The sequence below is a fragment of the Danio rerio genome, chromosome 1 (genome assembly GCF_049306965.1).
Source record: "Danio rerio strain Tuebingen ecotype United States chromosome 1, GRCz12tu, whole genome shotgun sequence".
Classification (NCBI taxonomy): Eukaryota; Metazoa; Chordata; class Actinopteri; order Cypriniformes; family Danionidae; genus Danio; species Danio rerio.
Window position 1 is genome coordinate 58,695,669 of NC_133176.1, and position 14,332 is coordinate 58,710,000.

General features: G+C 38.1%; 1 protein-coding gene across 5 annotated transcripts in view; it reads right to left on the reverse strand.

Moving 5' to 3' along the window:
- Positions 1-512: 512 nt before the first annotated feature.
- cc2d1a (coiled-coil and C2 domain containing 1A) overlaps positions 513-14,332 on the reverse strand; it is a 29,985-nt gene continuing 16,165 nt past the window's right edge. Inside the window, exons 20-29 of one of the 5 annotated variants that reach the window (XM_017356645.4) lie at positions 13,195-13,246; positions 12,957-13,056; positions 12,014-12,104; positions 11,736-11,927; positions 9,584-9,639; positions 9,420-9,492; positions 9,225-9,345; positions 7,351-7,427; positions 4,734-4,781; positions 513-4,635 (exon numbers count right to left, since the gene is read on the reverse strand). In XM_017356645.4, coding sequence (XP_017212134.1) covers positions 4,597-4,635; positions 4,734-4,781; positions 7,351-7,427; positions 9,225-9,345; positions 9,420-9,492; positions 9,584-9,639; positions 11,736-11,927; positions 12,014-12,104; positions 12,957-13,056; positions 13,195-13,246 — 849 coding nt within the window. In that variant the 3' untranslated portion in view covers positions 513-4,596. Of the gene's footprint in view, positions 4,636-4,733; positions 5,324-5,418; positions 7,428-9,224; positions 9,346-9,419; positions 9,493-9,583; positions 10,052-10,179; positions 11,928-12,013; positions 12,105-12,956; positions 13,057-13,194; positions 13,247-14,332 lie in introns of all 5 variants that reach the window. The other 4 variants (XM_001341287.10, XR_012382409.1, XR_012382408.1 and 1 more) reach the window with 4 other exon arrangements.

Sequence of the window (14,332 nt, forward strand, 5' to 3'; positions counted from 1 at the left end):
TAACAAACTGGCCAGTGCATTCAACTTTCCTAACTTTTTAAATAAAAATAATAATAGTAATGTAGAGCTTTACAGTTTTTCTAGCATCTCTTGTAAAAAAAAGTACATTTGAAAATTCAAGGATAACAACTATAGCCAAAAAAGTATTCAAATTACTGTTAATATGCCCGCTTTTGGTGCTTAACACCTTTTTATTGGTCATTTTTTGTTTGAATAAGGTCATAAGATTTAGAACAAAATGTATTTGTAGTTAGTAGTTATCTCTTAAGAGCAATCTCGATCTGTTCCTCAGCCACCACAGCAGGGGAGTTCTCCAGATCTACCTGAGCACAAACTCCCCTCTTGCCTTGCAAATGGGAGGGAGCCCCGAGCTCAGGGCTCTCTCCCGGGACAGCATGCCTAACAAGCTTTATAATCAATCAGAACTCTTGAACTTTATAATAGGCAGCAAGGACATTTTGTGTTCCCTATGCAAATGAAATCAGAGCAGAAACACACGAGTGCACGAATGATCCCTTTTAAGTCAGCTTCTCTTTTTATTATTACATTAGACGTCGCATCCTTCATCGTAGACACATGAATGCAGCTTTTATAAAACAGACCCATCCTCAGGACACACAGTAATACATTAGTCATGATTGCCTTCAGTATGTGTTAATAATAAGAATAACCTCATCTGTACATGCTGGAGTGACGGAGACGGGCTGATGGGGTTCAGACACCGAAAAATAAAGAGCTCGTCATGGAAAGCAGCTTTAACAAACCAAACAAACAAACAAACAAACAAACAGAGCTGATATGATGATCGACTGGATCACAGATCTGACCAACACAAACAACCACTGGGTCATAATGTGCGGGTCAGGGGTTAAAGATCAGGGCCGTTTGACAACGAAACACACAAGAGGAAGAAAAGAGACGACCGATTCCCTAAAACAAGCTGATCTCAGCAACTGAATGAAACACACACACACACACACACACACACACACACACACACACACACACACACACACACACACACACACTCTGAAACCTTCATCGTATCACTTTCCCAGAGACTAAACCTCTTCATATACACTCAGATGATTTTATCAAACCAAACCAAGAAACACACACACACACACACACACACACACATTCAAACACACAGGCCAATACACACTCTCAGAACACCTACACAGTCATTCAGAAACACACACAAACACACACACTCTCTCTCACACACACACACACACACACACACACACACACACACACTCTCTCTCTCTCTCACACACACACACACACACACACACACACACACACACCCCTCCCCCTCCTCACACACTGCTCTTGTTCTCCAGCGGCTGCAGAAGCGTCGTCTGCGGATCATCTGCGATTACAGGATATTATCCGCATCTCCATCTCTCTCTCACACACACACACACTCCAACATCTTCCCTGGAGTGCTCCGATTATTCCCGTATCACGGCCACGCAGCGGCTTTATCCTAATCGGGGAACTCTGTAGCGCACAGATTATTGTAAGAGCGCAGACTTACAGCAGCAGAGCCTGGAGGAGGACAAGAGCAGACCTGCGCTCCATTTACTGACACACACACACACACATCAAGCTGAAGCACATGGAATGACGGATGTTATTCTGTTCATGGAGACGCTTTTAATATATATGTAATGCATTTTAGGGGGAATCTCACAAAATAATGCCATAATTCATCAATTATTAATCAATATATATGAAATAAGCATATTTAAAGTGACAATTAAACACATTTACCATCAGTGTGGTGCAAATATAGATATTATCATCACTGTTTTAACATCTTAAGAGTTCCTTTGCTTCATAAATATTCTCTTTTGTAGAGTTTAATTGGGTGACACGGTGGCTCAGTGGTTAGCACTGTGGCCTCACAGCAGGAAGGTCCCTGGTTCACACTCATACCCTACAGCCAATTTAGTTTATTCAATTCCCCTACAGGGGCGTCACGGTGGTGCAGTGGGTAGCAGGATCGCCCTTACAGCAAGAAGGTTGCTGGTTCGAGTCCCGGCTGGGTCAGTTGGCATTTCTGTGTGGAGTTTGCATGTTGTCCTTAGTTGGCATGGGTTGCCTTTGGGTGCTACGGTTTCCCCTACAGTCCAAACACATGCGCTATAGGGGAAATGATGAACTAAAACTGGCCATAGTGTGTGTGTGTAAGCCCTATAATTGTGTACAGTTTGTCACAATCGTTCGGACGAGCATTTTTTATTATAGTAATCTGAGAAATTGTTTCATATTATCTTAATTAAAAGGCCTGTGAAGTGTTTTGACATGTGCAGTTTGTTCGATGTGTGACGTAATTTAAACTAAAACATGAAGACAGGGCGGGGCATATATTAGCCCCTCCTCTTTAAAAAAAAAACAGCCAATAGCATTTTATTTTTATCACAGCTCTGCCATCCCTCTGCATAAATGGGGCGGGGCATGTCAGACATTACAGAGAATTTGATTAGTCAAGAATTGATGATAAAATGAAGTATGATGTGATGTCTAAGTAACTGTTGATCCATTTGGGCGGACTCATCATGTCATCTTAATGCAGGTCATCTGATAATTAAGACTAACTAAGGGTTTCATGGTGGCTCAGTGGTTAGCACTCACGGCAAGAAAGTCACTGGTTCGAATCCCGGCTGGGTCAGTTGACATTTCTGTGTGGAGTTTGCATGTTCTCCTCTGGTTCCTCTGGGTGCTGCGGTGAATTGATGAACTAAATTGGCTGTAGTGTATGGGTGTTTCCCAGTACTGGGTTGCGGCTGAAAAGGCATCCGCTGCATAAAACATATGCTGGAATATTTGGTGGTTCATTCCGCTGTGACAACCATTGATGAATAAAGGGACTAAGCTGAAGTAAAATGAATGAATGAATGTGTTTAATTGTCATAAAGAAGTTTGATGAACAAAACCATCTTCATGATGCTCCCAAAATAATCTTAATTCTAATATATTTCGCCAAGTGTCTGTTTATAAAGATGTACACGTCTTTTTGTTTACGTAAAGTATTTTATGATAATTTGAATGAATAATTAAGCACCGTTAGAAAAATCTAAACTAAACACATAATTTTTTTTTGTTTTAGAAATATTTTTAATTTGTTTTTTAGAATTTTAGTGAAAAATAAACCTCTTACAGCAAATATGGCCATGTCCTATGCTTAATTTACAGTGTAAATGATGTATTAATTACAGTTTAAATGTATGTAGTGTTCACCTTAAAATCTTAAAGTGGTAGTTCACCCAAAACTGAAAACCCTGTCATCATTTACACATCTTCTTTCACTTTTTTTTTTTTTTTTTACAAACCTAATGGAGTTTCTGTTGAACACAAAAAAGATATACTGAAGAATGTTGAAAGACAAAAAAATATAATTAGTTGGCATTCAGGCTGTTTATTTTATGTTAAACACAAAAAAGAATGTAAGAAACCGGTAACCATTGACTTACATTGTTTTTTCTGTAATTGAAGTCATAGGCTACCGGGTTCCAACATTCTTCAAAGTATCTTTTTTGTGTTCAACAGAACAGACAATCAGGTTGTTTATTTTCTGTTAAAAACAAAAAAAGATATTTTGAAGAAAGTTAGAAACCGGTAACCACTGTCTTCCATTGCAGAAAAAAACAATGGAAGTCAATGGTTACCAGTTTATAACATTCATCAAATTATCGTCTTTTGTGTTCAAGTAAACAGACATTCAGGCTGTTTACTTTCTGTTGAACACAACAGAAGATCTTTTGAAGAATGGGTAACATATTTTGATGGTCCATTTGAGTATTAGTAGACTGTCTGCTCCATCTACAGACATTTAACTGACTAGAATAAACTTTTCAAGTACTTGTCAATTTACACTAACACTAACCCAAACCCCAACCTAACAGTCTAATCTAATGGGAATTAGTTGCAATGTAACTTAAATTCAACAAACAGACCATCAAAATAAAGTGTGACAGAAGAATGTTAGCAACTGGTAACCATTGACTTCCATTGCAGGTAAAACAATGGAAGTCGATGGTTACCGATTTCTAACATTCTTCAAAGTATCTATTTTGTGTTCTGTTGAACACATTCAGGTTGTTTCCTTTCTATTGAACACAAAAGAAGATAATTTGAAGAATGTTAGAAACCGGTAACCATTGACTTCCATTGCAGGTAAAACAATTGAAGTCAATGGTTACCGATTTCTCACATTCAAGTATCTTTTTTTGTGTGTTCAACAGAAAATAGAACATAAGAATGTCAACAAACATTAAGGAAATGTTCATTTATGGGTGAACTATCCTTTAAGTGAGATTTGATGTCTTCTCTCTTTCCTTTAATTCCTGCACAGGTGAGATTCCCCCTACAGTGACAGACCCCCATCTTCAGTTTTACACCAGTCAACATTCAGACGTCGCTCAGGAGTGTTTTGATGCTTTGAACTGCAACAACGAAGTGCAGTAATGAAAAAGTGCATAATTGCATGTGTGTGTGTGTGTGTGTAGTGTTTTGTCGTTCCTCTCTGGAGCTCCGTTATGCATCTGTCAGGATTCATCTCCATTCTTCATGATGTGAGCGGAGTCTTCAGTCTCTGACGGCGCGCTTCTTCCTGACGGACTCCAGCTGTGAGGATGAGAAACACCACAGTGAGTTGACTGAGAACGTGGGTGACACACACACACACACACACACACACACACACTCAACACTTTAATATGCACCTCGTTCTCCACCATCTTCAGTCGGCCGAGGGCGTCTTTTGCTGCTTCCTGAGAACAACAACAGCAGTTTTTGAGCTTTGGTTAAATAATGAAGAATTCAGAGCTGCAGAAATGTGTCGTCCAGCTGCTGCTGAGTTTAAACACACTGTAAAACATCTGTATGAGCTGCAGGGGAGACTGAAGTAAGGGATAATCAATGGCTGGCTGTGCATTAAATGAGGCATTAATGACATCTAGGAGGTTGCTATCGATAAACAACAGACATGTATAAAACTATATGCAGGTTAGTGTATGCTGTCATTCAGCTGTTCTTGTTTCTGTCAGCTTTGAGTTACATTAAAGAATTAATAAACTATTAAGACTCTGAACAATGTTTTGTGCCTAATTATGTGGCAATTAGTCATGTAATAAGCAGGATAAAGTACTTTCAAGCGGTTGTTTTTGCAGAATAAAACCCTTCAGTCTTAAACAACAGTTGCTGATAAGCCTGATATGCAAAACTAAGTGGCTGGATTTACTTTATACCACTTATTACAAGGCTATTACAAGGCAAACAATGTTCTGAGGCACGATTATTAATGTTTATAAACCTCTTATGGCCCGTTTCCACTGAGTGGTACAGTATGGTACAGGTCGGTACAGGTCACCTTTTATCAGGCTTGCTTTTTCACTGCCAAAAGGATACCAGTGGTCGTTCACATATCATATGAAAAGCACTTCTCACAAAACAGATTCTTCTTTACACACATAAATACTTGTGTATAAAGGTTCATTACTAACCTTTCTATGAACATGATTTGATGATAACTGCAGATCAATGATGATGTGAAATCATCTGTAAACCTACTGTAACGTCTGTGATTATGTAAAATAAATATATAAATGAACATATATGAACACATACAGCCCCTTACAGTCTCCGATATGTTATCAATTACAGAAAAACTACAAACAGCATATATTTAGTCCTTATTTAGCTTAAAAAAAAAAAACACGAAATATAGCCAGTCAGTGCAAACCTCTCATCTGTATCTTCAGCAGCACATGTAACCTCTTGTTAGAAAGTAATTCCGTCATTCCGAGTTCACAATAGTCCAAAAGTTGGTGATAATATTTAAACATGGCAGTTTGTTCACGATTTAGGTTGCTGAAAGAATCATTTGCTCTGTTTTTTCCGGCTTCTCCTTTGTTTTTTCGTGATTTACTCTTATTTTTGTCTGTTTCTGAAAGGATCGGATGTCAGAAGCGCTTCAATAATCACCCGCACATTATATCATCTGCTTAAAAAGTTCCTTATTTCAAATATAGACGCACAAGCGAGCTCTCTGGAGAAAGTGAAACCGCTTGCACTTTCAGACGGCATCGTAAAACTAATAGTTTTATGGTTGTTCATCAAGATAACGACAAGGTTTGTTTAAGTTCGGGTTGACCATGGCTTGTTATATAAAGTAAAATTACTACGGTGTAATGTCTTGGCTGTGCTTTTAAAAAACAGCGCTTCCTTTGTTTACATTCTTTGCTTGTGTATGCACTAGTGACGTTTCTCTGTAAACCTATAGCGTTGAGCTGCGCGTCAAGCTCTGCTCTAGCTTTGTCATGCTAGGCACACTTTGCAAAGGGTACTTAAAAAGTAGTACTGTACGGTTTGCTTTTTAGTACCTTTTGACAGTTGAAGTGGCCATAAAAGCATAGCGAACCGTACCGTATCACTCAGTGGAAACGGGCCATTGAAGTCAAGTGCTATTTTGAGGTTTCCTTCTGGATTTTGCCAACCCAGATTCAAAAGCTTCCCAGATCCACATGCAGAGGTGTAAATGCAAAAGTTTAGTATCATTTTAAAGAAAACCCTTTTAATTTTCATAAAACACTATTGAAAGTTATTAAAATAATTGTATATGTTGTCTTTTTTTATAATAAACTTCTCCAAAAAAAAGAGGCGCTATTTTGTTGTTGTAAACTCTAATTTTAAAGTGTACCTTTTAGGTTCTGTATGGTCTAGGTAGCTGTAATTAATTTTAGTGGTTTCTACACATGTCAGCAATCATAGAAAATCAGACAGAAATGAACACATCTGAATGGAACATTTACTAACCTTCATATTATTCAGTCAAAAGATAGCGCCAAACAGTCCAAAACTATATATATATGGATGTGAACTGACAGTCAAGATGATTGAAAGTACCTGAACAAACCTGTGTTATTAGTTTCAGTGGTTGTTATCCAGGAATAACATAACTTGGAAAGTTGTGACTGACCAATCAGATTCAAGTATTCTAGTCAGCCATGTAATTAAGGACTCACATTTTTGAGCCCAGAACTCAGTCTAATTATTCACTAATATAAATGTGTGCACATATACAGTACTCAAGACCAGAAGTGGCCAAAACTTTCATCAAAATTGTGCTAAAGCTATCCAACACCCATTCTAGTCTTATTAATTGTAAAAAAAATTTGATCCTCTTTTAATGTTGGCTGATTCAGTTATTATATTAGTATGACTAATTTATAGGCAATTCTTTAGACCTATGTACAATACAGTTTAACAGAAAATAGACTCAATGTGAGGCAGACATCACAGCAGCTGACGTCTGAACACAGGAGTGTGTGCTTTTCTCACCCTGTTGCCTTGATTGGAAAATGTTTTCACTGAATCCGAGAGACCGTGAACGAACTTCCGCAGCACATTTTCATATTCTGAGACACACACAAAGAGAGAGAAAGAGAGATTATTATTATCTGTTTTGTTCCAGAGTGTCTCTCATATGTAGTACAGTTCATTCAGATACCTTTGATAAACAACTTAAATCACAGATCTGTAGACATCCCTGATCTATATTATATTACCCCGCATTTTTTAAATGTTCTTTTAAGAACACTCGGAGAACATTTAAAAATCAACTAGACAAGATTCTAAAATGGAATGTTCTTAATGTTCTGAGGACATTCCAAAATACATTTTCAAATCATAACAGGAATTGCCTTATAGTTTTGTTATTAGTGTAATCACAGAAGTTGATATTGAGGCCTGTTTTTTTATTCAATCACAAGTAGACAATATTTAACAGAGTAATAAATGAGGTCTGAAATGTTTAAAAGTTTGTCCTCTAAATGAGTTCCAGAGGCAGTCAAAAATGTTTTGCAGTAACAGCAATGTAGCACTATTGCAAGCAGCATGTATAACACTACATAGAAATGTCCTGTTGGTGGGCTTTTGGAGAGAACTTATTGTGTCTTCCAGTGAGCATGTGCAGTTCCTGCATAGATAAGTATACATGTACAAGAGCACAATACTGAGCTATTTGGAACTTTGACGAAGCATAGGAGAAAACTATAAATGGTGCACTCTGCTTTCACAAACCACTCTGAAGCAGTACAAGCCACTGAAATGAATAGGATTTCATAGCGCATTGCTTTCTGTGTCCGATCTGCAAGCCGCACTGCCTACAACTCATATCTTCATCTGTTTTTCTAAGTATTTTGGACTTTGACAAAGTGTAGATGCAAACTAATAAATGGTGCGCTCTGCTTTTCTCGACATGGCAACAAACCGCTCTGCTGTGGCAGAAGCCATTAAAATGAATGGGATTTTTTAGCGTATCGCATTCTGTGTCTGGTCTGAAAGCCACACTGCCTCAGACTCATATTTTCACAGTTTTATCTAACTATTTTGAACTTTAATGAAGCGTAGATGCAAACTAATAAATAATGTGCTTTGCTTTTGTTGACATGGCAACAAACTGCTCTGCTGCAGCACAAGCCATTGAAATGAATGGGATTTTATAGCGCAGCGCTTTCTGTGTCCAGTCTGAAAGCCGCACTGCCTACGACTCATATTTTCACCTGTTTTTCTAACTATTTTGAACTTTCATGAAGCTTCGTTGCATCGAGATGGAGCAAACCACTCTTCTGCAGCAGAAGCAATTGAAATGAATCAGATTTTATAGTGCATTACTTTCTGTGTAAGGTCTGAAAGCCGCACTGCCTACGACTCATATTTTCACCTGTTTTTTCATTTCGAAACTTGCCAAAGCATTTGTGCAAACTAATAAATGGTGCGCTTTGATTTGTCAACATAGCAACAAACCACTCCAAGCCATTAAAATGAATGGGATTTTATAGCGCATCGCTTTCCGTGTCCAGTCTGAAAGCCGCACTGTCTAAGACATATATTTTTACAGTTTTTTCTAACTATTTTGAACTTTGATGAAGCGTAGATGCAAACTAATAAATAATGCACTTTGCTTTTGTTGACATGGCAACAAACTGCTCTGCTGCAGCACAAGCCAATAAAATTAATGGGATTTTATAGCGCATCGCTTTCTGTGTCCTGTCTGAAAGCTGCACTGCCTACGACTCAAATTTTCACCTGGTATTCTTTTTGAACTAAAAAATGAAAGTGCCATTTGTGACATATGTGACTAACCATTCAATGCACCCCTAATTACAAGTTTATTCAGCACCAGGTGTAAAGCATCCTTAGTGGTGTCGTACCTGTCAGTGCAGCCGGGTGTTTCTCCAGGTATGATTTCTGCCACTGCAGTCGCTGACAGACGTCCATGTGCTGCTTGATCACCTCTGAAGGGTCTCGTCGGTTCTTCTTATATTCGTTGATCTGCAGAAATAACTCATGAAACACTGTATCTGCTCAGATAGAGTCAGTAACCCATGAATAATCCTGACACACACCTTCCACTCCAGCCTCTCTTTATCATGGTGCAGCAGACTGAAGCTGTGCAGTTTATACTGTGGAGGAGATGAGCTGAAACACAAAGACACACACACAGACATTAAGCACACTCACAGAGAAACAAGCACACAGTGAGTGTCATACAAGCTAGCTTTAGTTTTACCTTGTTTTATGGTTTCTGTCGTGATCGTTTCTGGGTTTGGATCTCGGAGATGGAGCCTGTTGGAAAGAAAATGTCTTATGAGGTTTAAATTCAATCCAATTCAATTTGTTTTCTACAGCGCATTTACTATATATATGGTGTCAAAGCATCAAAGCAACCTAGATGAAGAAAAGAGAATAAAAAAGCCACAAAAATGTTTCAGATAGTTCTCAATACAGTGTGGAATAAAAGCAGCATGACATTTTCCTGAATGACATCCAGTAATTGTTTCGTACTAATTCTGAGTTATGTTTGAGAATTAAAAATTTTTTTCAAGTGATATATGCATTTTACTAGGTGAAAAATTCCTTTAAAGGCATCGTATGTAATTTTGGCCACTAGAGGGCGTGTATTAACAACAAACAAAATTGTATTTTGATGATGAATGAGTGTGGAATCATGGGAGTTGTGCTCTAGGCAAGTCATTGGCTGCGTCCGAAACCGCCTACTACTCAGTAGGTACTGCATTTGAATTTAAACGTACTACTCGGCCATTAGAAAAGTATGTTCTATACAGTATGAATGTGAAAAGTATGAACGGAATTCGGACGTACTACATCCGCCATTTTGTCATGGTCTCGTGACCTACCTGCGTCAGTTGCGTCGCTTTACTTCCATACATGAATTCTCTCGCGGGGCATCATGGGATAGCGCAGCATGCATGGGATGCGCACTCCGGATTTTCGCCGGAAGTAGTAAGTCATCCGGGTACTTCTCGCATACTGATTTTCGAATTCTATGAATTCGGACATACTACTCGGCTCACATACTGATTTTGGTGTACTATATAGTATGGAAGTATGCGGTTTCGGACGCAGCGAAAGTCTACAATTCTAACAGTTTACAATTTACTTTTGTTCTTAAAACTATAACGCTTTATAACCTAAAATCTTGGCAAGTTTTTATTTTTTAATGTAAGCATTTTAAAAAAATGTATTTATTATAAAGCATGCTGCGTTGTGTTTTTATTATTATTATTCTTTATTGTATTGTTTTTGTTTGTATGATGCGTCTTATAATGCTACTGCCCAATTTCAGTTGCCCAATTCAGAATTAATAAAGCTGTAAAGGGTATTGCACACTGAATCCAAAATTATCGTTGGTAATTTTCGCACATTAAAAAATAAATCCGACCTCACGTTGTGTGAATCGTACTAACACACTGCCTCCGAAACTATCGCCCGTCATAAAAAATTCAAACTGGGTTCCGTTGCTTCGACACGTCAAGTCGGCCACCATCTACTATAGTGTCTGTAGGTACAGTCTCTGTTCAGGATCTGTTTACATATGTGAATGTGTGAAGCATTACAAGCAATATGTCAAAATTCCACTGATTTCCTGAAATAAACTTTGCATTTTGAGATATTCGTATCGCAGCTCTTTGATATTGAGCAGGACTCTCCTTCCTCTATTGGATGAACACAATATGTAGCCTATTCCTCTTTCATTTTCTACATTGGAGAAGAGAAGAGAAGAGAACAAAGCATCACTGCTTGAACTGACTCCGAAATGTTTGATGGATTAACTAATGCGCAGTTGACTTAATGTGCAAGGTTTATTTACTTTTGCATATAAATACGAAAAAAACGCAAACGCAAATTTCAGACTTCAGTGTGTTTAGTGGGAAGCATGAACGTCTCACAGCAAGAAGGTCGCTGGTTTGAGCCTCGGCTGGGTCAGTTGGCACTTCTGTGTGGAGTTTGCATGTTCTCCCTGCATTCGTGTGGGTTTCCTCCGGGTTCTCCGGTTTCCCCCACAGTCCAAAGACATGCGGTACAGGTGAATTGGGTAAGCTAACATTGTCCATAGTGTATGTGTGTGTATGGGTGTTTCCCCAGTGATGGGTTGCAGCTGGAAGGACATCCGCTGTGTAAAACGCATGCTGGATAAGTTGGCGGTTCATTTCGCTGTGGCGACCCCAGATTAATAAAGAGACTAAGCCAAAAAGAAAATTAATTCCAGCCATACTTAAACACTCCAGACTTTCTCCAGCAGACGAAAAACTATTATCTTAATATCTAAAATCTACTAAAAATTTCTTGGAAAATGTTCATGTTTCACATTATGGGCTAATAGTTTAGCATTAGGTGTACATGTGATTAGCATCTCATACCCGTTCCTTTTCTCTGCCTTTCTCTGGCTCTCTGTCCTTCTGCTGCTCTCTGTGTTTCTCTGGTGAGGGTGTGAGAGGGTCGAGCACCAGCCACTTCTCTGTCACAGACTGCAGCTGAGATCCCGCCAGTGGCTCTCGGATCTTCACCCGCACCTCCAGCTTTCCTCCCGTCGCCTTTCGCCCGTCCAGAACCTGCAGACGCAGCACAGACTCATGGGACACTGCCACTCATGTGAGTTAGATACATAAGTGTGTGTACGTGTATGAAAATCACTCACATCTACAATCTCCCTGATCTCACACTGGTTCTCCAGGGCTTCCAGCTTCAGCTGAGCACTTCCTACCACTTTATCATTCTTGAAGAGGCCACTGAGAAACATCACAAATGATTATTGAATCTATGCCACATAAGACAAATAAAGCATTCTTATAAACCTACAATTATTTTTTATTTGCATTAATTTTCCCCCCCTCAACATTTCTTTTTTGAAAAAAAAAAAACAAATTAAGACAAGTAATTAAAATTTATTTTACAAATTAAATTATTTAATGATTACTAAAGGATTTAAATTGTAGCAAAATAACTAAATTGATTACAAATTATAATATAAAATAAAAAAAATATATATAATAAAAAATATATAAAATGATTTTATATGGCACCATTTTCAGGACAATAAAAATACATTTAATTTATTTATGCAAATCATTTCTAAACAAAACTAATTGCTTATAATAAAATATATAAATGATAATAAAAATATTAAAATATTTCAAATGAAATTATAGTTTAAAGATTTTTGCACAATTTTCAGGGAAAATTAAGAAAACATGTGTGTAAACATTTAGTGACAATGATAGTTTAATTATATTATTCCAAACAAAATCACATGAATTAGCAAAATTATAATAATAATAATAATAGTAATAATAATAACAATAAAAATAATAATAATAATAATAACAATAAAAAAAATAATAATAATAACAATAATAATGATAATAATAATAATAATAATAATAATAATAATGATAAAATAAATATTAAATTGCAAATATTTTACAGTGATGAGAATTTGGGAGAGGAATTTGTAAAAAGATAAACTGTCACAGAATCAAAATCTTTATATCCCTTGATTTACTTTAAGGAAATCAATTAGCAAATAATTTGCATAGACATGGACATGTGCGTTTGCTCTCAGTGATGAATGCGAGTCTCACCCTTTGTGCACCACCTCCAGCTTGATGCCTTTGGCCTGAACCACTCTCCTGAAGCCTCTGTGATCTCGCTTGATGTTCAGCTTGAACTGCTCCTTAAACTCTGAACACACACACAGACACAGACACATGCATACACACAACATGAGGATCTAAAGCAGCCTGTCGACTATTTGTGCATTTGTGCGTAAGTGTGATAGTGTGTCGGTGTGCATTTATGCATGTGTGTATGTGTGTGTACCTGGACTGTTGGTGTTTTTCACAGTGCTTGTTTTGTCTTTCTGAGCTTCTTCCTAAGAAAAAGAAAAACACACTGTTATTCCACAAGCGTGTGTGTTGGTTTACAAGCACACAAATGTGTATAATGACCTAGTTGTACTCTATTAAGGTGGTTTTTGTGGACATGTCTTGTGTCCTCATAATACAAAATGCTTAAAAATATAAAATACATTATGCCTATGGACAATATTTGTACACCACCAATATCAACACAGCTGTGTGTGTGTGTGAGAGAGAGAGAGAGAGAGATGTTTTGTTATTATTATACAATTATTATTATATTATACAAGTACAAGGAGATAGTGAATTATGAGGACACTGCTGATGTCCACATTTTTCATAAAGTTTAGAAGTCATACAGAAGAAGTTTTTAGAAAGTAAAAATGCACAGTTTTCTGTAAGCATTGGGGTATTGGGGTTGCCTGATAGACATATGATATGAAGTGGGTCTCAGATCGGACAAAAAGCACTGCATTAAATTCCATTTACCCGCGCCATGTCTTTCAAGAGTTCACACTTAGCTGATGATCTATCAAAAGCTTGTTTGGCATGCTGTCCCGGGAGAGAGCCCCGAGCTCAAGGGATCCTCGAGCCAGAGGCTTCCTCCCATTCGCAGAGCGAGAGGGGAGCTTGAGCTCGGTGGATCTCAGAACTCCCCGGCTGCTATAGCTAAGGGAACACGTGAGAAAGGGGCTAGACGAGTGCTCGATTGTTATGCATGATGCATATCTTTGGATGGTGGGAGGAAACCGGAAACCCGGGGAAAACCCACGCGGACACGGGGAGAATATACAAACTCCTCACAGAAACGCCTGGCGGGACCAAGGCCAGCAGTGTTCTTGCTGTGGAGCTAACAGTGCTAAACATTGGGCCACTGTGCCGCCAGATCAATGGTTAAGGAGGAGAATTTGTGGAGTAAGGGGGTATGAAAACTCTGGTTATTTATAGTAGCTTAAGGCTCATATGATTGGAAGATAATGATTAGCTAATACAAGACCGGCTGTGATAAATCATAAGCACTCAATTAGTTTATAAACAAACCTCACTTAAAATATGACCGGTTATTTTACCCCAGTATTTTCAATGGAGTTTCTGTGCTC